Source organism: Balaenoptera physalus, assembly GCF_965194825.1.
Source record: "Balaenoptera physalus genome assembly, chromosome: 3".
Classification (NCBI taxonomy): domain Eukaryota; kingdom Metazoa; phylum Chordata; class Mammalia; order Artiodactyla; family Balaenopteridae; genus Balaenoptera; species Balaenoptera physalus.
Window position 1 is genome coordinate 61441171 of NC_138890.1, and position 14607 is coordinate 61455777.

The 14607-nt window shown below is 48.0% G+C and overlaps 1 protein-coding gene across 1 annotated transcript in view; it reads right to left on the reverse strand.

The window, feature by feature from the left end:
• Positions 1–1078: 1078 nt before the first annotated feature.
• Positions 1079–14607, reverse strand: part of CTNNA1 (catenin alpha 1) — a 186322-nt gene continuing 172793 nt past the window's right edge. Inside the window, exons 12-18 of the mRNA XM_082454580.1 lie at positions 12702–12902; positions 11987–12138; positions 7081–7191; positions 5303–5484; positions 5041–5146; positions 3307–3441; positions 1079–2275 (exon numbers count right to left, since the gene is read on the reverse strand). Of these exons, the coding sequence (XP_082310706.1) occupies positions 1988–2275; positions 3307–3441; positions 5041–5146; positions 5303–5484; positions 7081–7191; positions 11987–12138; positions 12702–12902 (1175 nt within the window). The 3' untranslated portion in view covers positions 1079–1987. The remainder of the gene's footprint in view (positions 2276–3306; positions 3442–5040; positions 5147–5302; positions 5485–7080; positions 7192–11986; positions 12139–12701; positions 12903–14607) is intronic.

Sequence of the window (14607 nt, forward strand, 5' to 3'; positions counted from 1 at the left end):
ATAGTGGTCTCTGGGGAAAGTGGGACCACAAGTGTAAAGGGCAAATGACAAAAATTGGTGAGAGGAAAGGCCAGAGACAACAAGAGGCCAAACCCGTCATTTAGGACTCTTTTAGAACATGGAAGCCACTGAAAGGTTTGAGCTAAGAGAATGACATGCTCTGACTTGTATATAGGGGTTACCGTGACTGCCGTGGGAGCGGGACCATCAGGGAAGCCTGGTGGAGGGTAGGCTACTGCAATGGTCCCCGTACAGACGTGGGAGCCACCTCCTGGCATGTGCCCTCCAACCGTGGACCAGGGGTGGTCTGTGTCACCAATAGAATACTGAAGGGATGACGTATTGCTTTTGAGATCAGGTTTTTATAAAACACTGTAGCTTCCATCTGGTTGCGGTTCTCTCAGATCATTCACTCTGGGGGGAGGCAGCTGCCATGGGAAGGCCCACCTGGCATGAACCGAAGCCTTCTGCTCACCTGCCCCGTGAAAGAGCCTGGAAGTGGACCCTCCAGCTCACAAGCCTCCAGAGACTGCAGCCTCATAAGAGACCCTGAGTCAGAACCTCCCACTAAGCTGCCCCTGGATTCCTGACCTTCAGCAACTGTGAGGTGATATTTGTTGTCTTAGCTGCTAAGTTTTAGGGCAGTTTGTTACACACTAATAGAAATTAATGCAGTGATGAGGGCTTAGACCAGGTGATGGCAAGCGGAACTGGTGAGAAATAGTTGGACCCAGCATATATTTCCAAGGGAAGAATCTGGACGGTCCAGTTTGAGATACTTACGAAGACATCCAAGTGGAGAGTTTAGGAAGCACGCAGTTATAAAAGTCTAGTTCTGGGAGAAGTTGGCATTTGGATGGTATTTAAAGTCAGGAGTCTGGCTAAGATCAGGAGTGAGCAGAACCAGAGAAGAGAAGAGGCCCAGGGGCTGAGCTCCTCACTGGGCAGTACCATCCAGGGAACGAGGGACAGCGGGAGGGCCCAGAGCACTGCAGATGCTGCAGGCAAATCCAGGAGATGTTTAATGTAAAACTCGACTCTACTGGAAGGCAAAGAAAAGGACTTTGGCTCCTTAGACTTGGTTTCATTTTGGACTTTATTGGGAAAAGTTAGTGTAAAAAACATTCAAATTCATAAAATTTAAATAAGAAAGTAAAATTATACCTTGTAGCTATAGTAATCGCTATAGTAATCACAAGTAAGGTAAGTCTAAATTACTGCCTAAGCAAACACTATTTATTTTGTCAGGCTTCTCTCATAAGCCCAAGGCAGGAAACACTGCAATTATTAGAAGTGAGCCCAATGATGAATTTGCATTTGAAGCTGAAGAAAGGGAAAAAAGCATGTTCTGATTACAGCATCACAACATTCTAGCCTGAAAAAAGCAACTTTATTTATTAATGTCCTGCAGCAGAGTACATTAGTTATTGTAACCATGCATTAAAATTCTCATGTCATAAAGAGAGTAATCAGTTTTCTTCATGATACATTTATGTTTGACTCAGTTTCGTGTGGTTTGTCCCTCTGAAGACCTTTCTGGGAATGTTCCTTTTTCCAGGGCCTCCTAAGATGCCCAGGTTGCTTACTCTGGGTCATCTGGACCAGTCAAACTGCCGGAACCAGTGGAAGCCCTCTCCCTGAACCAGGGTGGAGTCAGACCCCCTTCTCTCAAACCCTACAGCTGCCTGCCACCACTAGGAGGACAGGCATCTCAACTTGGTCAACAGTGTTACTAAGAAGTTAATGTGGGATTCTCTTTGGTTATGGAATTTTTACGCTTATAAAAAAATATAGCTAGATATATGCTCCTGAATTCTAAAAGTACTTTTGACTGACTTAAACACAAGTATGTCTTTGCAAAATTCACCAGCTTGGCCAGGTCTGAAATCTATTTTCCTATGGAATCTAACATCAGTGTTCTATTTAGCAAATACACGAGTGAAGAACAGTGACAGATCTTTAGGAGCCCTGAGGGCTGGGGGCAGCCTTAGATGCTGTCCATGGCTTTGAACTCGCTGAGGGCCTGCACAGGGTTCACATGCTTCTTCTGAGATGCCCTCTTAATCTTGGTCTGTGTCTCATCCTGTTTCTCTCTCTTCACCAAGGGCTTTTTCTCAGGCGCCTTCATCTTCCATGACACAGCAGGGAGGTTAAGGGAAGCCATCCCCTGAGACTTCTGGTATTTGGTGGAGGCCACGTAGGACGCCTTCACTGTCTGCACCACAGCGTTCATCAAGTTCTTGGCAGCTTGGATCAGGGACATGGCGCTGTCCACCTAAGAGGCACAGACAGGGAGGTGAGCACGGGCCTGACCTCCAACCCCACATGTACCCAGGGGCCTGCGTCTAGGTACCGGAGGGCCTGAACCCTCCGGTCCAGCTGGAGGCTGTCAGTCCCTGGCAGCGGAGTCCCCTCTCCTCCTGGACCAGGACAGGGTGGGGCAGCAGCCCTGCTCCTGACTGGCTCTCCCAATGACTGGGTGCTCTTATCCAAATACCCTGAAAATGCCTGTGTTTCAGGTCTTTTGAAGAAGGGAGGAGTGATAAAAACCTACGGTACCATTACCTTACCTGCCCCCACCCCTCAACAAGTTTTCATTCACTCACTCAAGTTGGGGGAGGATCTGCCGAAATCTTTTGCGTGATGGCAGAGCTATAACCATAAGCACCGAGAACAGCCACGGACGGCCATGGTGCAGGGGGAGGTGGCAATAAGTTAGCCTCCTAGACAGAGACCCCCCCCCCCCCAGTGCTTTCAGTAATGACCCAGGGAGTCTCCTCTCTCATTTAGAGAATATAGATAATTGCTCCCCAGAGACAGGGGCATTTATGTTGTAGCAGGTAAGCAAATGGTATGAGTATGTCCAACATACCAAGTCTTCTTTGAAAGGATATTCTGTGGGGTTTAGCAGAAGCCACAGGGCTTCGGTGGAGCGAGATGTCCTCTTTCCCCTACCCAAGGTGACAAGGGAAGAGATACTACTTGGGAACTCTGAGCATGGAGGGGGTTTGAGAAAGCCTATATGTCATCTCTGCAATTTCTGAACAGGCTCAGTTCTCTCTGGGGGAAGAAAAGCGATGAAGATAAAAATACTTTTACCTGTGGAGTGGTCAGCAAAGGGGAAGAGGCAAGCACTGTAAGAGCTCCTAGCTGTCACCAAGCATGCTAAGCAGAGCTGCAGTTCTGCAGGAAGTAGCCAATGTGCAGCCCTTGGCCTCTGAGGACCAAGAGGAAACTTCCAGTTTTCCCACAGCACACTTCCTAGCACGTTCCCACTGACCAGCTCTCTTCACAGATGGAACTTACCCCGGAGACGACCAGCTCCCCACCGAGGTTCTGCACCTCAGCCTTGACTTTGCTGCAGATGTTGAGCTGGTGGCAGTAGAGGGCGATGCGCTGCAGGTAGGCCAGCAGGTCCTGCTTGCAGGCTGAGTCTGGGCACTGACAGGAGAGCAGAATTAGCACCAAGCACTCTGAGCCCAGCCCAAACACACCCACCCCCACAGATATTTCTGAAAGGCTCAGTGTGCCACCAGCTTCTTCACTCCTTGCTGGAGCAAAGGGCAAGAGAGAGGAATTACCCAATTACCTGGGGCCATCATAGCCCTAGGCTACTCTCTGCTGCAGCCCCTGCCCCTAAAGGTGAAAAAAAAGCTTCAGCAAGCGAGAGTCTGGTTCTGGAGAAAAGTGAGAGTGCTGTGAGCTAGGTGATAACCATCCAAATAGCTCTTGTGCTCAGAGGGACTTTATCTGCTCAGTTATGATGCATTCTGTAAACACCTGATGAAAGGAGAGTCGTTTTAGGCAGACGGAGAATGGGTGAGTCAACCAAAGCAAGAAGAGCACGTGGGAGCCGTGGGGTCACGACCAGTCACAGGGAAACGCCTGTCTTGCTGCCAAAGCTCAGGGCCAGCTTCGGAGACTTCACCCAAAGAAGGAACAGAGCACCTCACTCAAGTGTTTGTTTATGCAAAAACCTCCCTCCTGTGAGGCTGGGGTGCAGACCATGCTGGAGATTTAGAATTTTATTCTAAGAAGCTACTGAAGCATGGCAGAGCCATTCCTCATTTGCATTTTAAGATGATCATATAAGACGACTGTGTTGGCAACTGTGTGGAGGCTGGAGTGCAGAGGAGAGAGCAGGAAATCAGTGAGGAGAGACCACAGTCGTGCAGGCGTGGGCCATGCATGTCAGGACTCAGCTGGGGGCTGCTAAGAGGGAAGGACCAGATAGATGGTGTTGAGATTCATGTGGCCAGTAGAAGCACGAGGGCCGAGTATCGGTTATTACATGAAAGAGGGGAGTTGAGGATGACTTCCCAATCTTTGGCTTGAGCAATGAGAAACCACTGTCACTTGTCCCGCAACCCCAATGCAGGCTGAGCGTGTGGATACTTAAGGGAAAGGAGTGGGAAGGGTTTGTAACTACAGCTGATAATATCTTGAAGCATCAAGGGGAATATGTTGTAAACTTTCCAGGAGGTAGGAACCACAGTTTTTTGGACATATCAATACAGAGAATGAAGGGATGAAGGCTGGGTGATTGAGGACATAGATGTCTGTCCCCAGTTGGGCACGTCAGCCTTCCAAAGCACTAGCCAAAAAGGCTCCTGATTCTCACATGAAATACTGCAATACTTCCACAAGAAGAGGCTCTTATACACCTGGTTTCAGTGCATTATTAGGGCTTGCAGAATTAGCTCCTGCCCAGAGCTGACATCCTGAAGAGATCTGGGAGATAATAAACAACAGTAAAGGCTGGTTTTAGCTGTCAACCAAGGGAAGATTTCAGGACATACACACCTGCTCCAGAGATGTGCTGTAATGCAAACTGGGCCTGCCTTATAAAACTTGTCAAAGAAGAAACAGGAATACAGAAATCCTTAAAACTCTATGCTGATATTAGTCAAGGGGGTTGACGAGTTAAGAATTTTTGAGATGGGAAAAGTGCTGTGTCTCATGAAAAACACTGTTATCACCGCTGGGCTGCCAGAGTCCCAGGATGAACTTCGAGGCCCATGTGGCAAGTCTGTCACTTACATGGTCTGCGATGGTACGGCCAAGCTTATCCATCCGGGATCCCGCCTCAGCAATTTTCTTGGCGGCACTGATCACATCTGATGTGTTTTTGAGCGGTCCTTTACCTCTGAAAAAAGGGAACAAGAATGATCGTAACTGAAGCCCTCGCAGGTGGAGATGAACAGAAAAGTGTGTACAGAGCAGCACGTCCTGCCTGTGTGAGGTGACCTGCAGGGAGGGGGGCAGCCCTCCGTGTAGCAGGTTGGGGCCGGGCACTGCTCACCGGGTAAAGTCCGTCATCTCCATCATGATCATGCACATCTGCTTGGCCAGCACGATGATGTCATTACCACTGTCGTCCCACTTGGACACTTCGGCATCCAGCTTGCTCTTTTCTTCCTGGAAGCTGGCCACCTGTTCCGCAATCTTTGCTTTTTGCTCCTGGGGAAGCTGAGCCATGATCGCCTAAAATCAGAAGCCCAGGAAGCTCTTACATAAAGAGAATATGAAATTCTCACAGTGCATTAGCCAAGAATATTTCCACCAAGCAATCTATGACACAGGTAGGCTAATGCTTTAATAGGTTTCATTTTGCCTGAAGAGCCATTTTGCACCGAAGTTTACAGCAGCCTGAATACCCGACCCACTTTCAAGAACAAGTTTTAGTGTGGAGAAAAACAGGGTACGAGGGGTTGAAGGCCAGTGCAGAAGCTTCATGATCACGCCTGCACAGGGACAGAATCTGCTTAACTTACTTCATTTCGGAGGATGAAACTTTTAAAGAATTAAGTCAGGCAGAGAAAGACAAATATCATATGCTATCACTCATATGTGGAATCTATTGATAATTTAAAAGAAAAGATACAAATGAACTTATTTACAAAACAGAAACAGACTTACAGATATCGAAAACAAACTTATGGTTACCAAAGGGGAAACGTGTGGGGGGCAGGGGGATAAATCAGGAGCTTGGGATGAACATACACACACTACCACATATATATCTCTTATGAGAGATAACCAACAAGGAACTACTGTATAGCACAGGGAACTCAATATTCTGTGATAACCTATATGAGAAAAGAATCTAAAAAAGAATGTATAACTGAATCACTTTGCTGATACCTGAAACTAATAGAACATTGTAATTCAACTATACTCCAATAAAATTAAAATATTAAAAAAAATAAACTTCATTTGAACCTTAAAAAAAAAAATGTTTCATCCTCTGCCTCCTGCCATGGGGAGAGGAGATGAGGGAGGGGCTCATACACGGAGTCCGTGGCAGGCCCCGTGGCTGTAATACATCTCCAACTTTTCAAGGTGACCCAGAAGTAGTTTTAGAATGTGTATTTTAAAGAAGGCAGGCAGGCAGGCAGAAGAGAACCTGCTGCAGAGTATACTTTTTAGGTACTTGAGACGGCATTTTAAACCTTATCACCGCAGCACCTGGAGGCCTGTTGCCCACCTCAAGTCACAGACTCAGGGCCTTGGGCTCCTCTCCACTCAGCTTCCCAAAATGCTTAGGACCGAGTGGGGCTTAAAGCAGGGATGTACCCGCTGTTCAAAATTTCTTCTAAGGGGTGAAAAAAGACTCCTTAGTAATATTTCTTGGCATCCTCCCAAAAACATAAATGCAGTTGATTGAAGATTTAATGACTTAAATGAATGCAATGGCTCTGATTTTCTTGAATGTACCACTGTTATTTTTTTTAACCCATGAATAATTAAATAGTTCATGCCTATGGTATCATTGAGATAGGCAAAGACAGCAATCTTTTTTGAATTTCACTGTCCTATTAACAAACATTGCATTGACTAGATCCTAGGGCTTTCCTGACTCAGGGCTCTTCACAAACCAAAGCTTCAGGGCACAGCTGAGAAGACGTTTTGGATGAACCTACAATTGACTAGCAGGTGCCACAACTTAGGTCCTATTGCCAGAGAAAACAAGAGGAAAAATGGTGTTCTTAATAATGAGAGTGTTTTCCTGGAAAAGAAAAAGCCAAGAACACAGAGGGACAGGGAGGATCTGCAGGACAAGTTAAACTTGGTCCTTACCCGGGCACTCTGGCCAGCTATCAGCTGATCGTCTTCTGTCTGGACGCTTGTCCTGCTTCTGACATCGAAGTCTTCCGTCTCAAAGTCCGAGTCATCCAGCTCCTCAGGGGTCTGCCACCGAGACAGAAATCACAAGTCAAACACAACCCTGGGCCTCCAGCTGCCCCAGGCCTCTGGGCCCACAGCCTGATGTATAGACATCCAGAATTTTCTGCAGTATTTCAAACAGTCGTGAAGAATAAAGTTAAAATCGCTCAATATTTTTCTGAGACCCTGCTTTAGCTCATGCACGTGCCAGGAGGCCCGTTCAACAAACAGCAAGCAAAGGCACCACACCAGCACTTCCCAAAGGACACAGGTCCTTTATGGGTATAAGGGTTTCAGTTTCTACCAATGAGTCGACACTCTTTGCTTGACAAAGGTTTTCACTTCTTAACGTACTTCTCCAACACCTGCATCTTAAGACAAAGGTGAGAGTTGTCCTGGGTGGAAAAGGTACCGTATTAAAAATAGCAGTTTCATACAACATTAAGCAGATTCTTATAACTTTCCTATTTTATGACAAAAAGAAAATTAAATGAATTAACTAATACTGGGACTTCTCTTAGGGTACCAAAGGCTTATTTGAGAGGTAAAAATTGGCAATGTATTTTTATGTACTTACTTTTATTAAAGAGAGACTATGGCAGATAAGGTCTGAATAAATACGAAAGGGACCGATTACTGGTCCTACCTCTTTGCTTTAATTATAAAATAAAATTCTTATTTTGTACACTCTCCAGCCTCTCATGATTAGCTGCTGACTTGAAACATAATGTCATCTTCTGGAAGTTATCAGCAACAGGGCAGCAGGCAGAACAGCTGGGGTTGGCTCTTAGCCCAGCCGGCTGGCCTGTGACAGGAGGGCAGTGAGGCGAGTCCCTCATCTGCACCAGGACCTAATCCAAGCCCAGCCCAAGGGCTTCCTGTGAGGAAGCATCCAAAACTGCCCAGAGTATGTTGGGTTTGTACAGGTGCAAAGGCCAGGCCTGCCCCTCCATGAGGAGGTGAAGACAGCCAGGGTCACTCGAGGAACCAGTGAGTCACACGGCAATGCAAGATCCTGGAGTCTTGCTGCCATTCGCCATTTTAATCCTGAGGTCACAGACACTTGAGCCTCAGTCTGTGGAGGAGCTTTGTCAAAGGGGTGCCCTCCTAACAGGATCTCCACTTCCCCACCTTCCTCGATAGCCCATCACAGACCCAAGAACTGTTCTTGCCAAGAAAACCAAATATCTCCTATTCGTTCATTCATTCACTGAATATGTGTGTGCCAAGCACTTGTTCTAGGCCCTGAAGGTACAAAATGACACAGACAAAAATCCCTGCTCTCACATATATTCTGATGGGAAAAATGACAAAAGTGAATCACATGACCTATTAGAAAGTGATCAGTGCTATAAGTGCTATAAGTAAGCAGTAGAGGAGGATTGTAATTTTATATCGGTGGTCAGGAAAGGTCTCATGAGAAGGTGATGATATTGGAGCACAGACCTGAAGGCAATGAAGGTGGGAGCACAGGAGGTACCTGGGGGAGGAGTGTTCCGGCAGGACGGAGTCACCAACAGAAAGGCCTGGGGAACTGGATGAATAGCAAGGCCACAGTAGGGGCTCAGCTCACTGCCCTTACGGCACAGTGTCAGCTGAAGCCCTGGGAGCAAAGGCGGGGGAGCAGTAGGAGATGAGGTCAGAGAGGTGACAGGTTCGGCTCCTCGAAGGCCTTGTGGGCCAGTGTAAGGACTGAGTGACATGGCAGCCTTTGGAGAGTACTAAGCAGTAGATAACGTGATCTAACTGAAGCTTAAAAGGATCACCCTGGGTGCTCGGTGGATGAGACTGCAGGCAGGGATGCAAATAGGGAGACTGGCTGGGAAGCAAGCAATTGCATGAATCCAGGTGAGAGATGCTGGTGGCCTGGACCAGGGTAGGAACAGTGTTCAGAGTTTCTATTTATTGTGAAGGTAGATCCAACAGGATTTGCTGATAAATCAGATTCAGGGTTTGAGGCAAAAAGTGGAATCAAAGGTGAATCCAAGGTTCGGGCCTGAGCAAGTGGAAGACAGATTTGCCATCAACTGATAAGAGAAAACAGGGTGGAGAGAGATGAGGAGCTCACTTTGGGGAATAATAAGCTTGAGGTGCCTATTAGACAAGTGAGAGGCAGTAGGCAAGGTGGCTAGATGAGTGTGGACCGCAGGAGAGTCAACCTCTTGCTGGTTTTCTCACGTCTTTATGCACCAGGGGAATGAGTACAGTCAGAAAAGAGAGAGGTGAAAAACTGTGTTACAAGGTGTACCAGTGGTAAGGGGCTGAGAAGATGAGGGATGAGGATAAACCAGCAAAGGAGACTGAGGAGGAGGGGGGCCAGGAGATTTTCTTATAACAGGAGAAATAATGGCATGTTTGTATGCTGGGGGGAAGGTGCTGGAGGAAGAGAGAATGGGACCCAGTGCAGGGGACGGGCTCAGCCAGGAGAAGATGTTCTAACTGCTTCAGGATCCTCAGTGCAACAGACACTGAGGCCAGACACGCAGGATGGGGAGGCAAGCAGGAAGGTATGAAATGCTCCCAGACTCTATGGCTGTGTGGGCGAGGCTGCATGGCATCAAGGGCCCCCTGACGGTCCTGGGTTCGGTGACCCCAGTCAGGGTGGCTGCACTTTTTTACACCATGCTCAGCAGGAGAAAGAATTTCACTAGGATTGTATTTTGCAAGGCAAATAAGAGGACATAAAAGGGGGCAAAGGAGATTATACTGATGGACCAGACTCAAAGCTAGAAAAGGAGTGAGGCAAGGACCTGAAGGGCTGAGTGAGGGTTGCAAGTGGGGAGGGCCAACGGGCTGAAGATCCTGATGGACTCAAAGGACTGTTGGGAGTCACAGCACCAGAGACAGTGAGCGGACGGAAGGGGGAAACTTGACACTGGGATGATGTAGATACTGGTAATGACAAGGACTGGGTAAGACTAGGCAAGTGAGGTTGAGGTTGGGGGAGGATAAGACATCAAGAAACTGAGAGGCCCGGGGGTTGGAAGGATGATTCCTGAATTAAAATCAAGACAATACGGGAGGAGTTAAACCACTGCTGCCGCAGACCTACTTTGCCCTTGCTCTGGGCCCTCCCAGCTGACCACACCCCGGGTTCTATCTCACCGAGCCTGCCAGGGCCTCTGTCATACTTACGCTCCAACACAGCAGTAAGTGCGCAAGAAACAGCTATTACATGCCAGGCCCTGAGCTGAACACGTTACCTCCATTTCATCCCATTAAAACCTTCAACACCATCATTTGAGTCTCAGAAAGATGAGGAAACTTGCTTAGAGTCACAGACGTGAAGAGGAATCCAAGCTGCCTGCCTGTTCCCAGGGTGTGGTTTCCCACAACCCGATCTGCTTCCACAGAACAGGCCCTGGAATGTGCAGGCATCCTGGAGTGTGCGCAGTACCAGCTCACGTAAAACCCTCAAACACCCAGCAACTCCTCATTATCATTAACGTTTCTTCTATTCTCTAAGTGTCTGTCAGTATGCAAAGAACTTTGGAAAAATAGGGCTGTGTTTTACCACCACCGGTACACCTGACCCAGGGATCCCTTCACACCACTGAGATCTGGCTGCTGGGTTTAACCTTGCATTCAACTGGGCCAGGCCCTGCTGAGCATGGCTTGCTCTCTAGTACAGCAGCAGGCGTGAAGAAAGCGAAAAGGTTCCCCCAGCTCTCCCCCCCCACACCCCAGCACGTCCAGGTGACCTGGGCCTGCAGGGACAGCCATCAGCCAACCAGGCCACCCTTGAATAGTTCTCTTTCCTCCTCACCCCAGAGAGAAACGCAGTCTTGCCCAAGCATTTCTACACTGCATACAGAATGGGTCCAGCCTAATGCACCTGCCTCAGAAATGGCCTCTGTTTCCAGCTGAGGGGGTAAAAAGTGGGACAGAACCCCTGCCTACCTTGGGAGGTTTGACTAGCAACCCATGAAGGTGTAACTGAAACTCCCCTGACCCGACTAGATCGTCAGCATAGCAAAGCAGCTGTCTACTCAGCAGGCAGACCCTGCATTCCAACTGCTGGCAGGGATGGCCCGAGCCTGGGGGAGGTCCAGGTGAGCCTGGGGGAGCTTGGCACAGGCTCTGCTCCCAGCTTCCAGAGCTGTTCATGCTCAGAACAGCATGGGAGGGATCAACTGCTATGGAAAGGGCAGCTGTGAGTCCCAGCGCAGCACACTGGGGATGATCACAGAGGAGTCAGTAGTTTCTCAAAACCCTTCTGTGCATGCTAATCCACAGGGGGCCCTAGACATTGTCTCAGATGGTGAGAACTGCTGCTGCCTCAGAGAGGATGGGTCACATGGGGCCCAGAGCAGGTGGCACTTCCATTCAGCTACGGTGAGAGGGCTCAACGCTTGGCCCCAAGCCCGGGAGCTGCCACAGCCCCTCATTCTCACCCTCAAAACCCTGGGGTTCTAGCATCCGGCCTGCCACCTTTGAGGCGAGGGGTGCTCCATGTAAAGAAGAGCTTCAACCTGCATTCAGGAAATACTCCCTTCTCTGAAATTAACTGATGAGCCTTTACTTTCTGTAGTTTCCCTCTAACTCAAACGGAAGCCTCCTATTTGTGGCAATTGTTTAACTTAAAGTAAATCGTCAAGGCCAACTCATACTAGCTCCCCTTCTCAGCCCAAGTTTGGGCTCTAACTTGCAACTAAGTCATTTTAGACAACGTAATTAAATATATCTCATTCTAACAGCTTTTAGATTCATGGTTTTAATATACTGCCACTCATCTGCTGAGTTCCAAAATGATGCATTGCTCAAGGTTAGCAAATGATAAGAAAGAAGCTGTTAAAACATCTGAAATGCAGTTACTCACCCTTATCATCAACACCGCTTTCCTGATGTCCCGGATGCCATCGTACACCAGGCGTGAGGCATCGATAAACTCGTTCTCATCCATGGGCTGGGCGGGGTCCGAGCTGAGGGCTTCCACGGCCGCTTCCACTTGCTCGGTAAAACGTGGCATGACTGCGGAGAAGAGAGCATGGCAGATCCTGCTGGCCCTGCAAACATCATTGCTCTACCAGCCCTCCCTAAATCCCTCAGTTAGACACAAAGAGGCAGGGTGCATGATGAAGAGCCTCTGCTTCTACCTATGTGAGAAGTATTTATGGTTGAAATAAATCAAATGCTGTATTTTACAGACTCTTTAAATCATCTTCTTTGTCTCTGGGCAGATTCTGCAACATAAGATTTACATGGTTGAGAACTGGGATTAACTTGAGGCCTTGCTAGAATGGGACCCTCCTTAATTTACTGTGTTCACTGACAGGAGATATAACTCAGACATTCATCTTACAATAACTCCCATTATTAATCGTGGGACACACATGAAGGAAATGTGTTTGTGAGGCCTTAATGTGGCTGACCAACTTCTCACAAATCTGACATACCTTCCAGAATTCTTGTCCTAAGACCAAACTGAGTCCCAGCGTCCTACTTCCTAACCACAGGGCCTGCACTAACTGGATGGCCTGGCCACCAGGCCATCTGTGTGTGGGGAGCACAGGGAAGGGAGGCAGCCCCCGCACCTGTGTTGGAGAGGAGCTTGGTGGCTTCCAGCACCTTCTCTGTGTAGACCCCTGGCTCATAGTTGTCCATCTCTGAGGTGACCACGTGAATGACCCGAGCAGCTCGGCCTCGAATTGCACCAGCTGTGCGGTCCAGCCCATCCACATCTTTCTCTTGGAGAGCAATGACGCATTTGTTCACGTCTTCCAAAATGTGATTTTCTGAGGAACAAACAAAAAAAGCTGAATGAGGGAGGAGGCCTTCCACTAGAAGGGGACAACTGTAAGTTGGCATCTATCATTCATCGACAGCTCACTCTGTGCCAGCTATGGTGCCAAAAGCTTTACACGTATCATTTCACTCAAGAGACCGGATTAACTGTCCCACAGAAACTCAACCTGCAATCACCTCCAAAAATAACAATCTTTATTCCAGGTTTAAAAGAGAGAGACAGAGATGCCCATCTTTAAGGCACAGTTGTTTTAAGCCAGGCAGAAAATTCAAGATCACAGAATCCTTAATAACTTCTCCTTCCCTTAAATAATTTCACTGGTTTTACATCTCAAACAAAGTCTAAATTAGAAGAAAAGGGTCACTATAAGGTCTTATTCTCCCAGTTCCTTGCCCCTCCCTCCAGTAGATGCCGATGGTATTCAGACAAGCTACCAAGATGCCAGGACAGCTCTGGAACAGGAAAAGGTCCTGGAAGGCAGCTTAAAGCCCCGTCTGGAGGGCACTGAGGGACCGCCCCTGAAGCCAAACATTCAGTAAACCACTCATGGGATGCAGGTGGGCCTGTTGTGATATTTGAGGAAACCCTTGACTCCTGTTAAGCTGTCTAGTCATAGAGCTGGATTTGGAGGACCCACCAAAACTATTTTTTTCCTCAAAGCAAAAAGCTTGGCAGTGGGTATTGGAAAAAACAGAGTGAGGAGTCCGCTTCAACCTCATCTATAATAGCCAAGTGTCCAAGAGCAGAGTGGGTAATAAATCATGGGCACTGTGCAGCCATTAAAATGGATGAGGTTGATATGTAGGGATCGACCCAGAATGGGAAAGGGAATGTTCTCACCACCAGGAACTGCAGAGCCACCAGCAGACAGCCCGAGTGACAGGGACGCCCACAGTCCACGGGGTGGGTGGGTGAGCAACACAAAGCCTCCAGGTCACTGCCTGGCCATTTCCTTCCAGCTTGGAAAGGAGCTTTCAAGACACGTAAGAACTCTTAGAAGCAGTGTCTGTTAAAGACATGCTCACTTCCTTAAACCAAGAAAGTACCTGGCACAATAGGTGAAAGACTAATGGTTCTGGTTTTTCTGGAAGAGACAGGACAATTAGGGCAAACAGTTTAAAAAGAACCCACCACTTATCCCATTAAATCAACATGCTGACCCATCTACATCAACTTCTTAAAAGAAATAAAACACAACTGAAGCCTCCATGTACCCTCCGTGATTCCGTGATTCCATCAGCAACTCCTGTTCTGGGAAGGCAGAGCATGGCTTTCACACCTCATTCTAACACATGATTTTACACTCTTCATATAATTTGAATCCACAGGAAATATATTATTGTATAAAACAGTAACACTGTTTACTATAATAATCTGTTTAAGAAACACATCTGGGGCTTCCCTGGTGGCGCCGTGGTTAAGAATCCGCCTGCCAATGCAGGAGACACGGGTTCGATCCCTTGTCCGGGAAGATCCCACATGCTGCAGAGCAACTAAGCCCGTGCACCACAACTACTGAGCCTGCGCTCTAGAGCCCATGAGCCACAACTACTGATCCCAAGGGCCACAACTACTGAAGCCCGCACGCCTAGAGTCCGTGCTCTGCAACAAGAGAAGCCACTGCAGTGAGAAGCCCGTGCACCGCAACAAAGAGTAGCCCCCGCTTGCCGCAACTAGAGAAAGCCCACATGCAG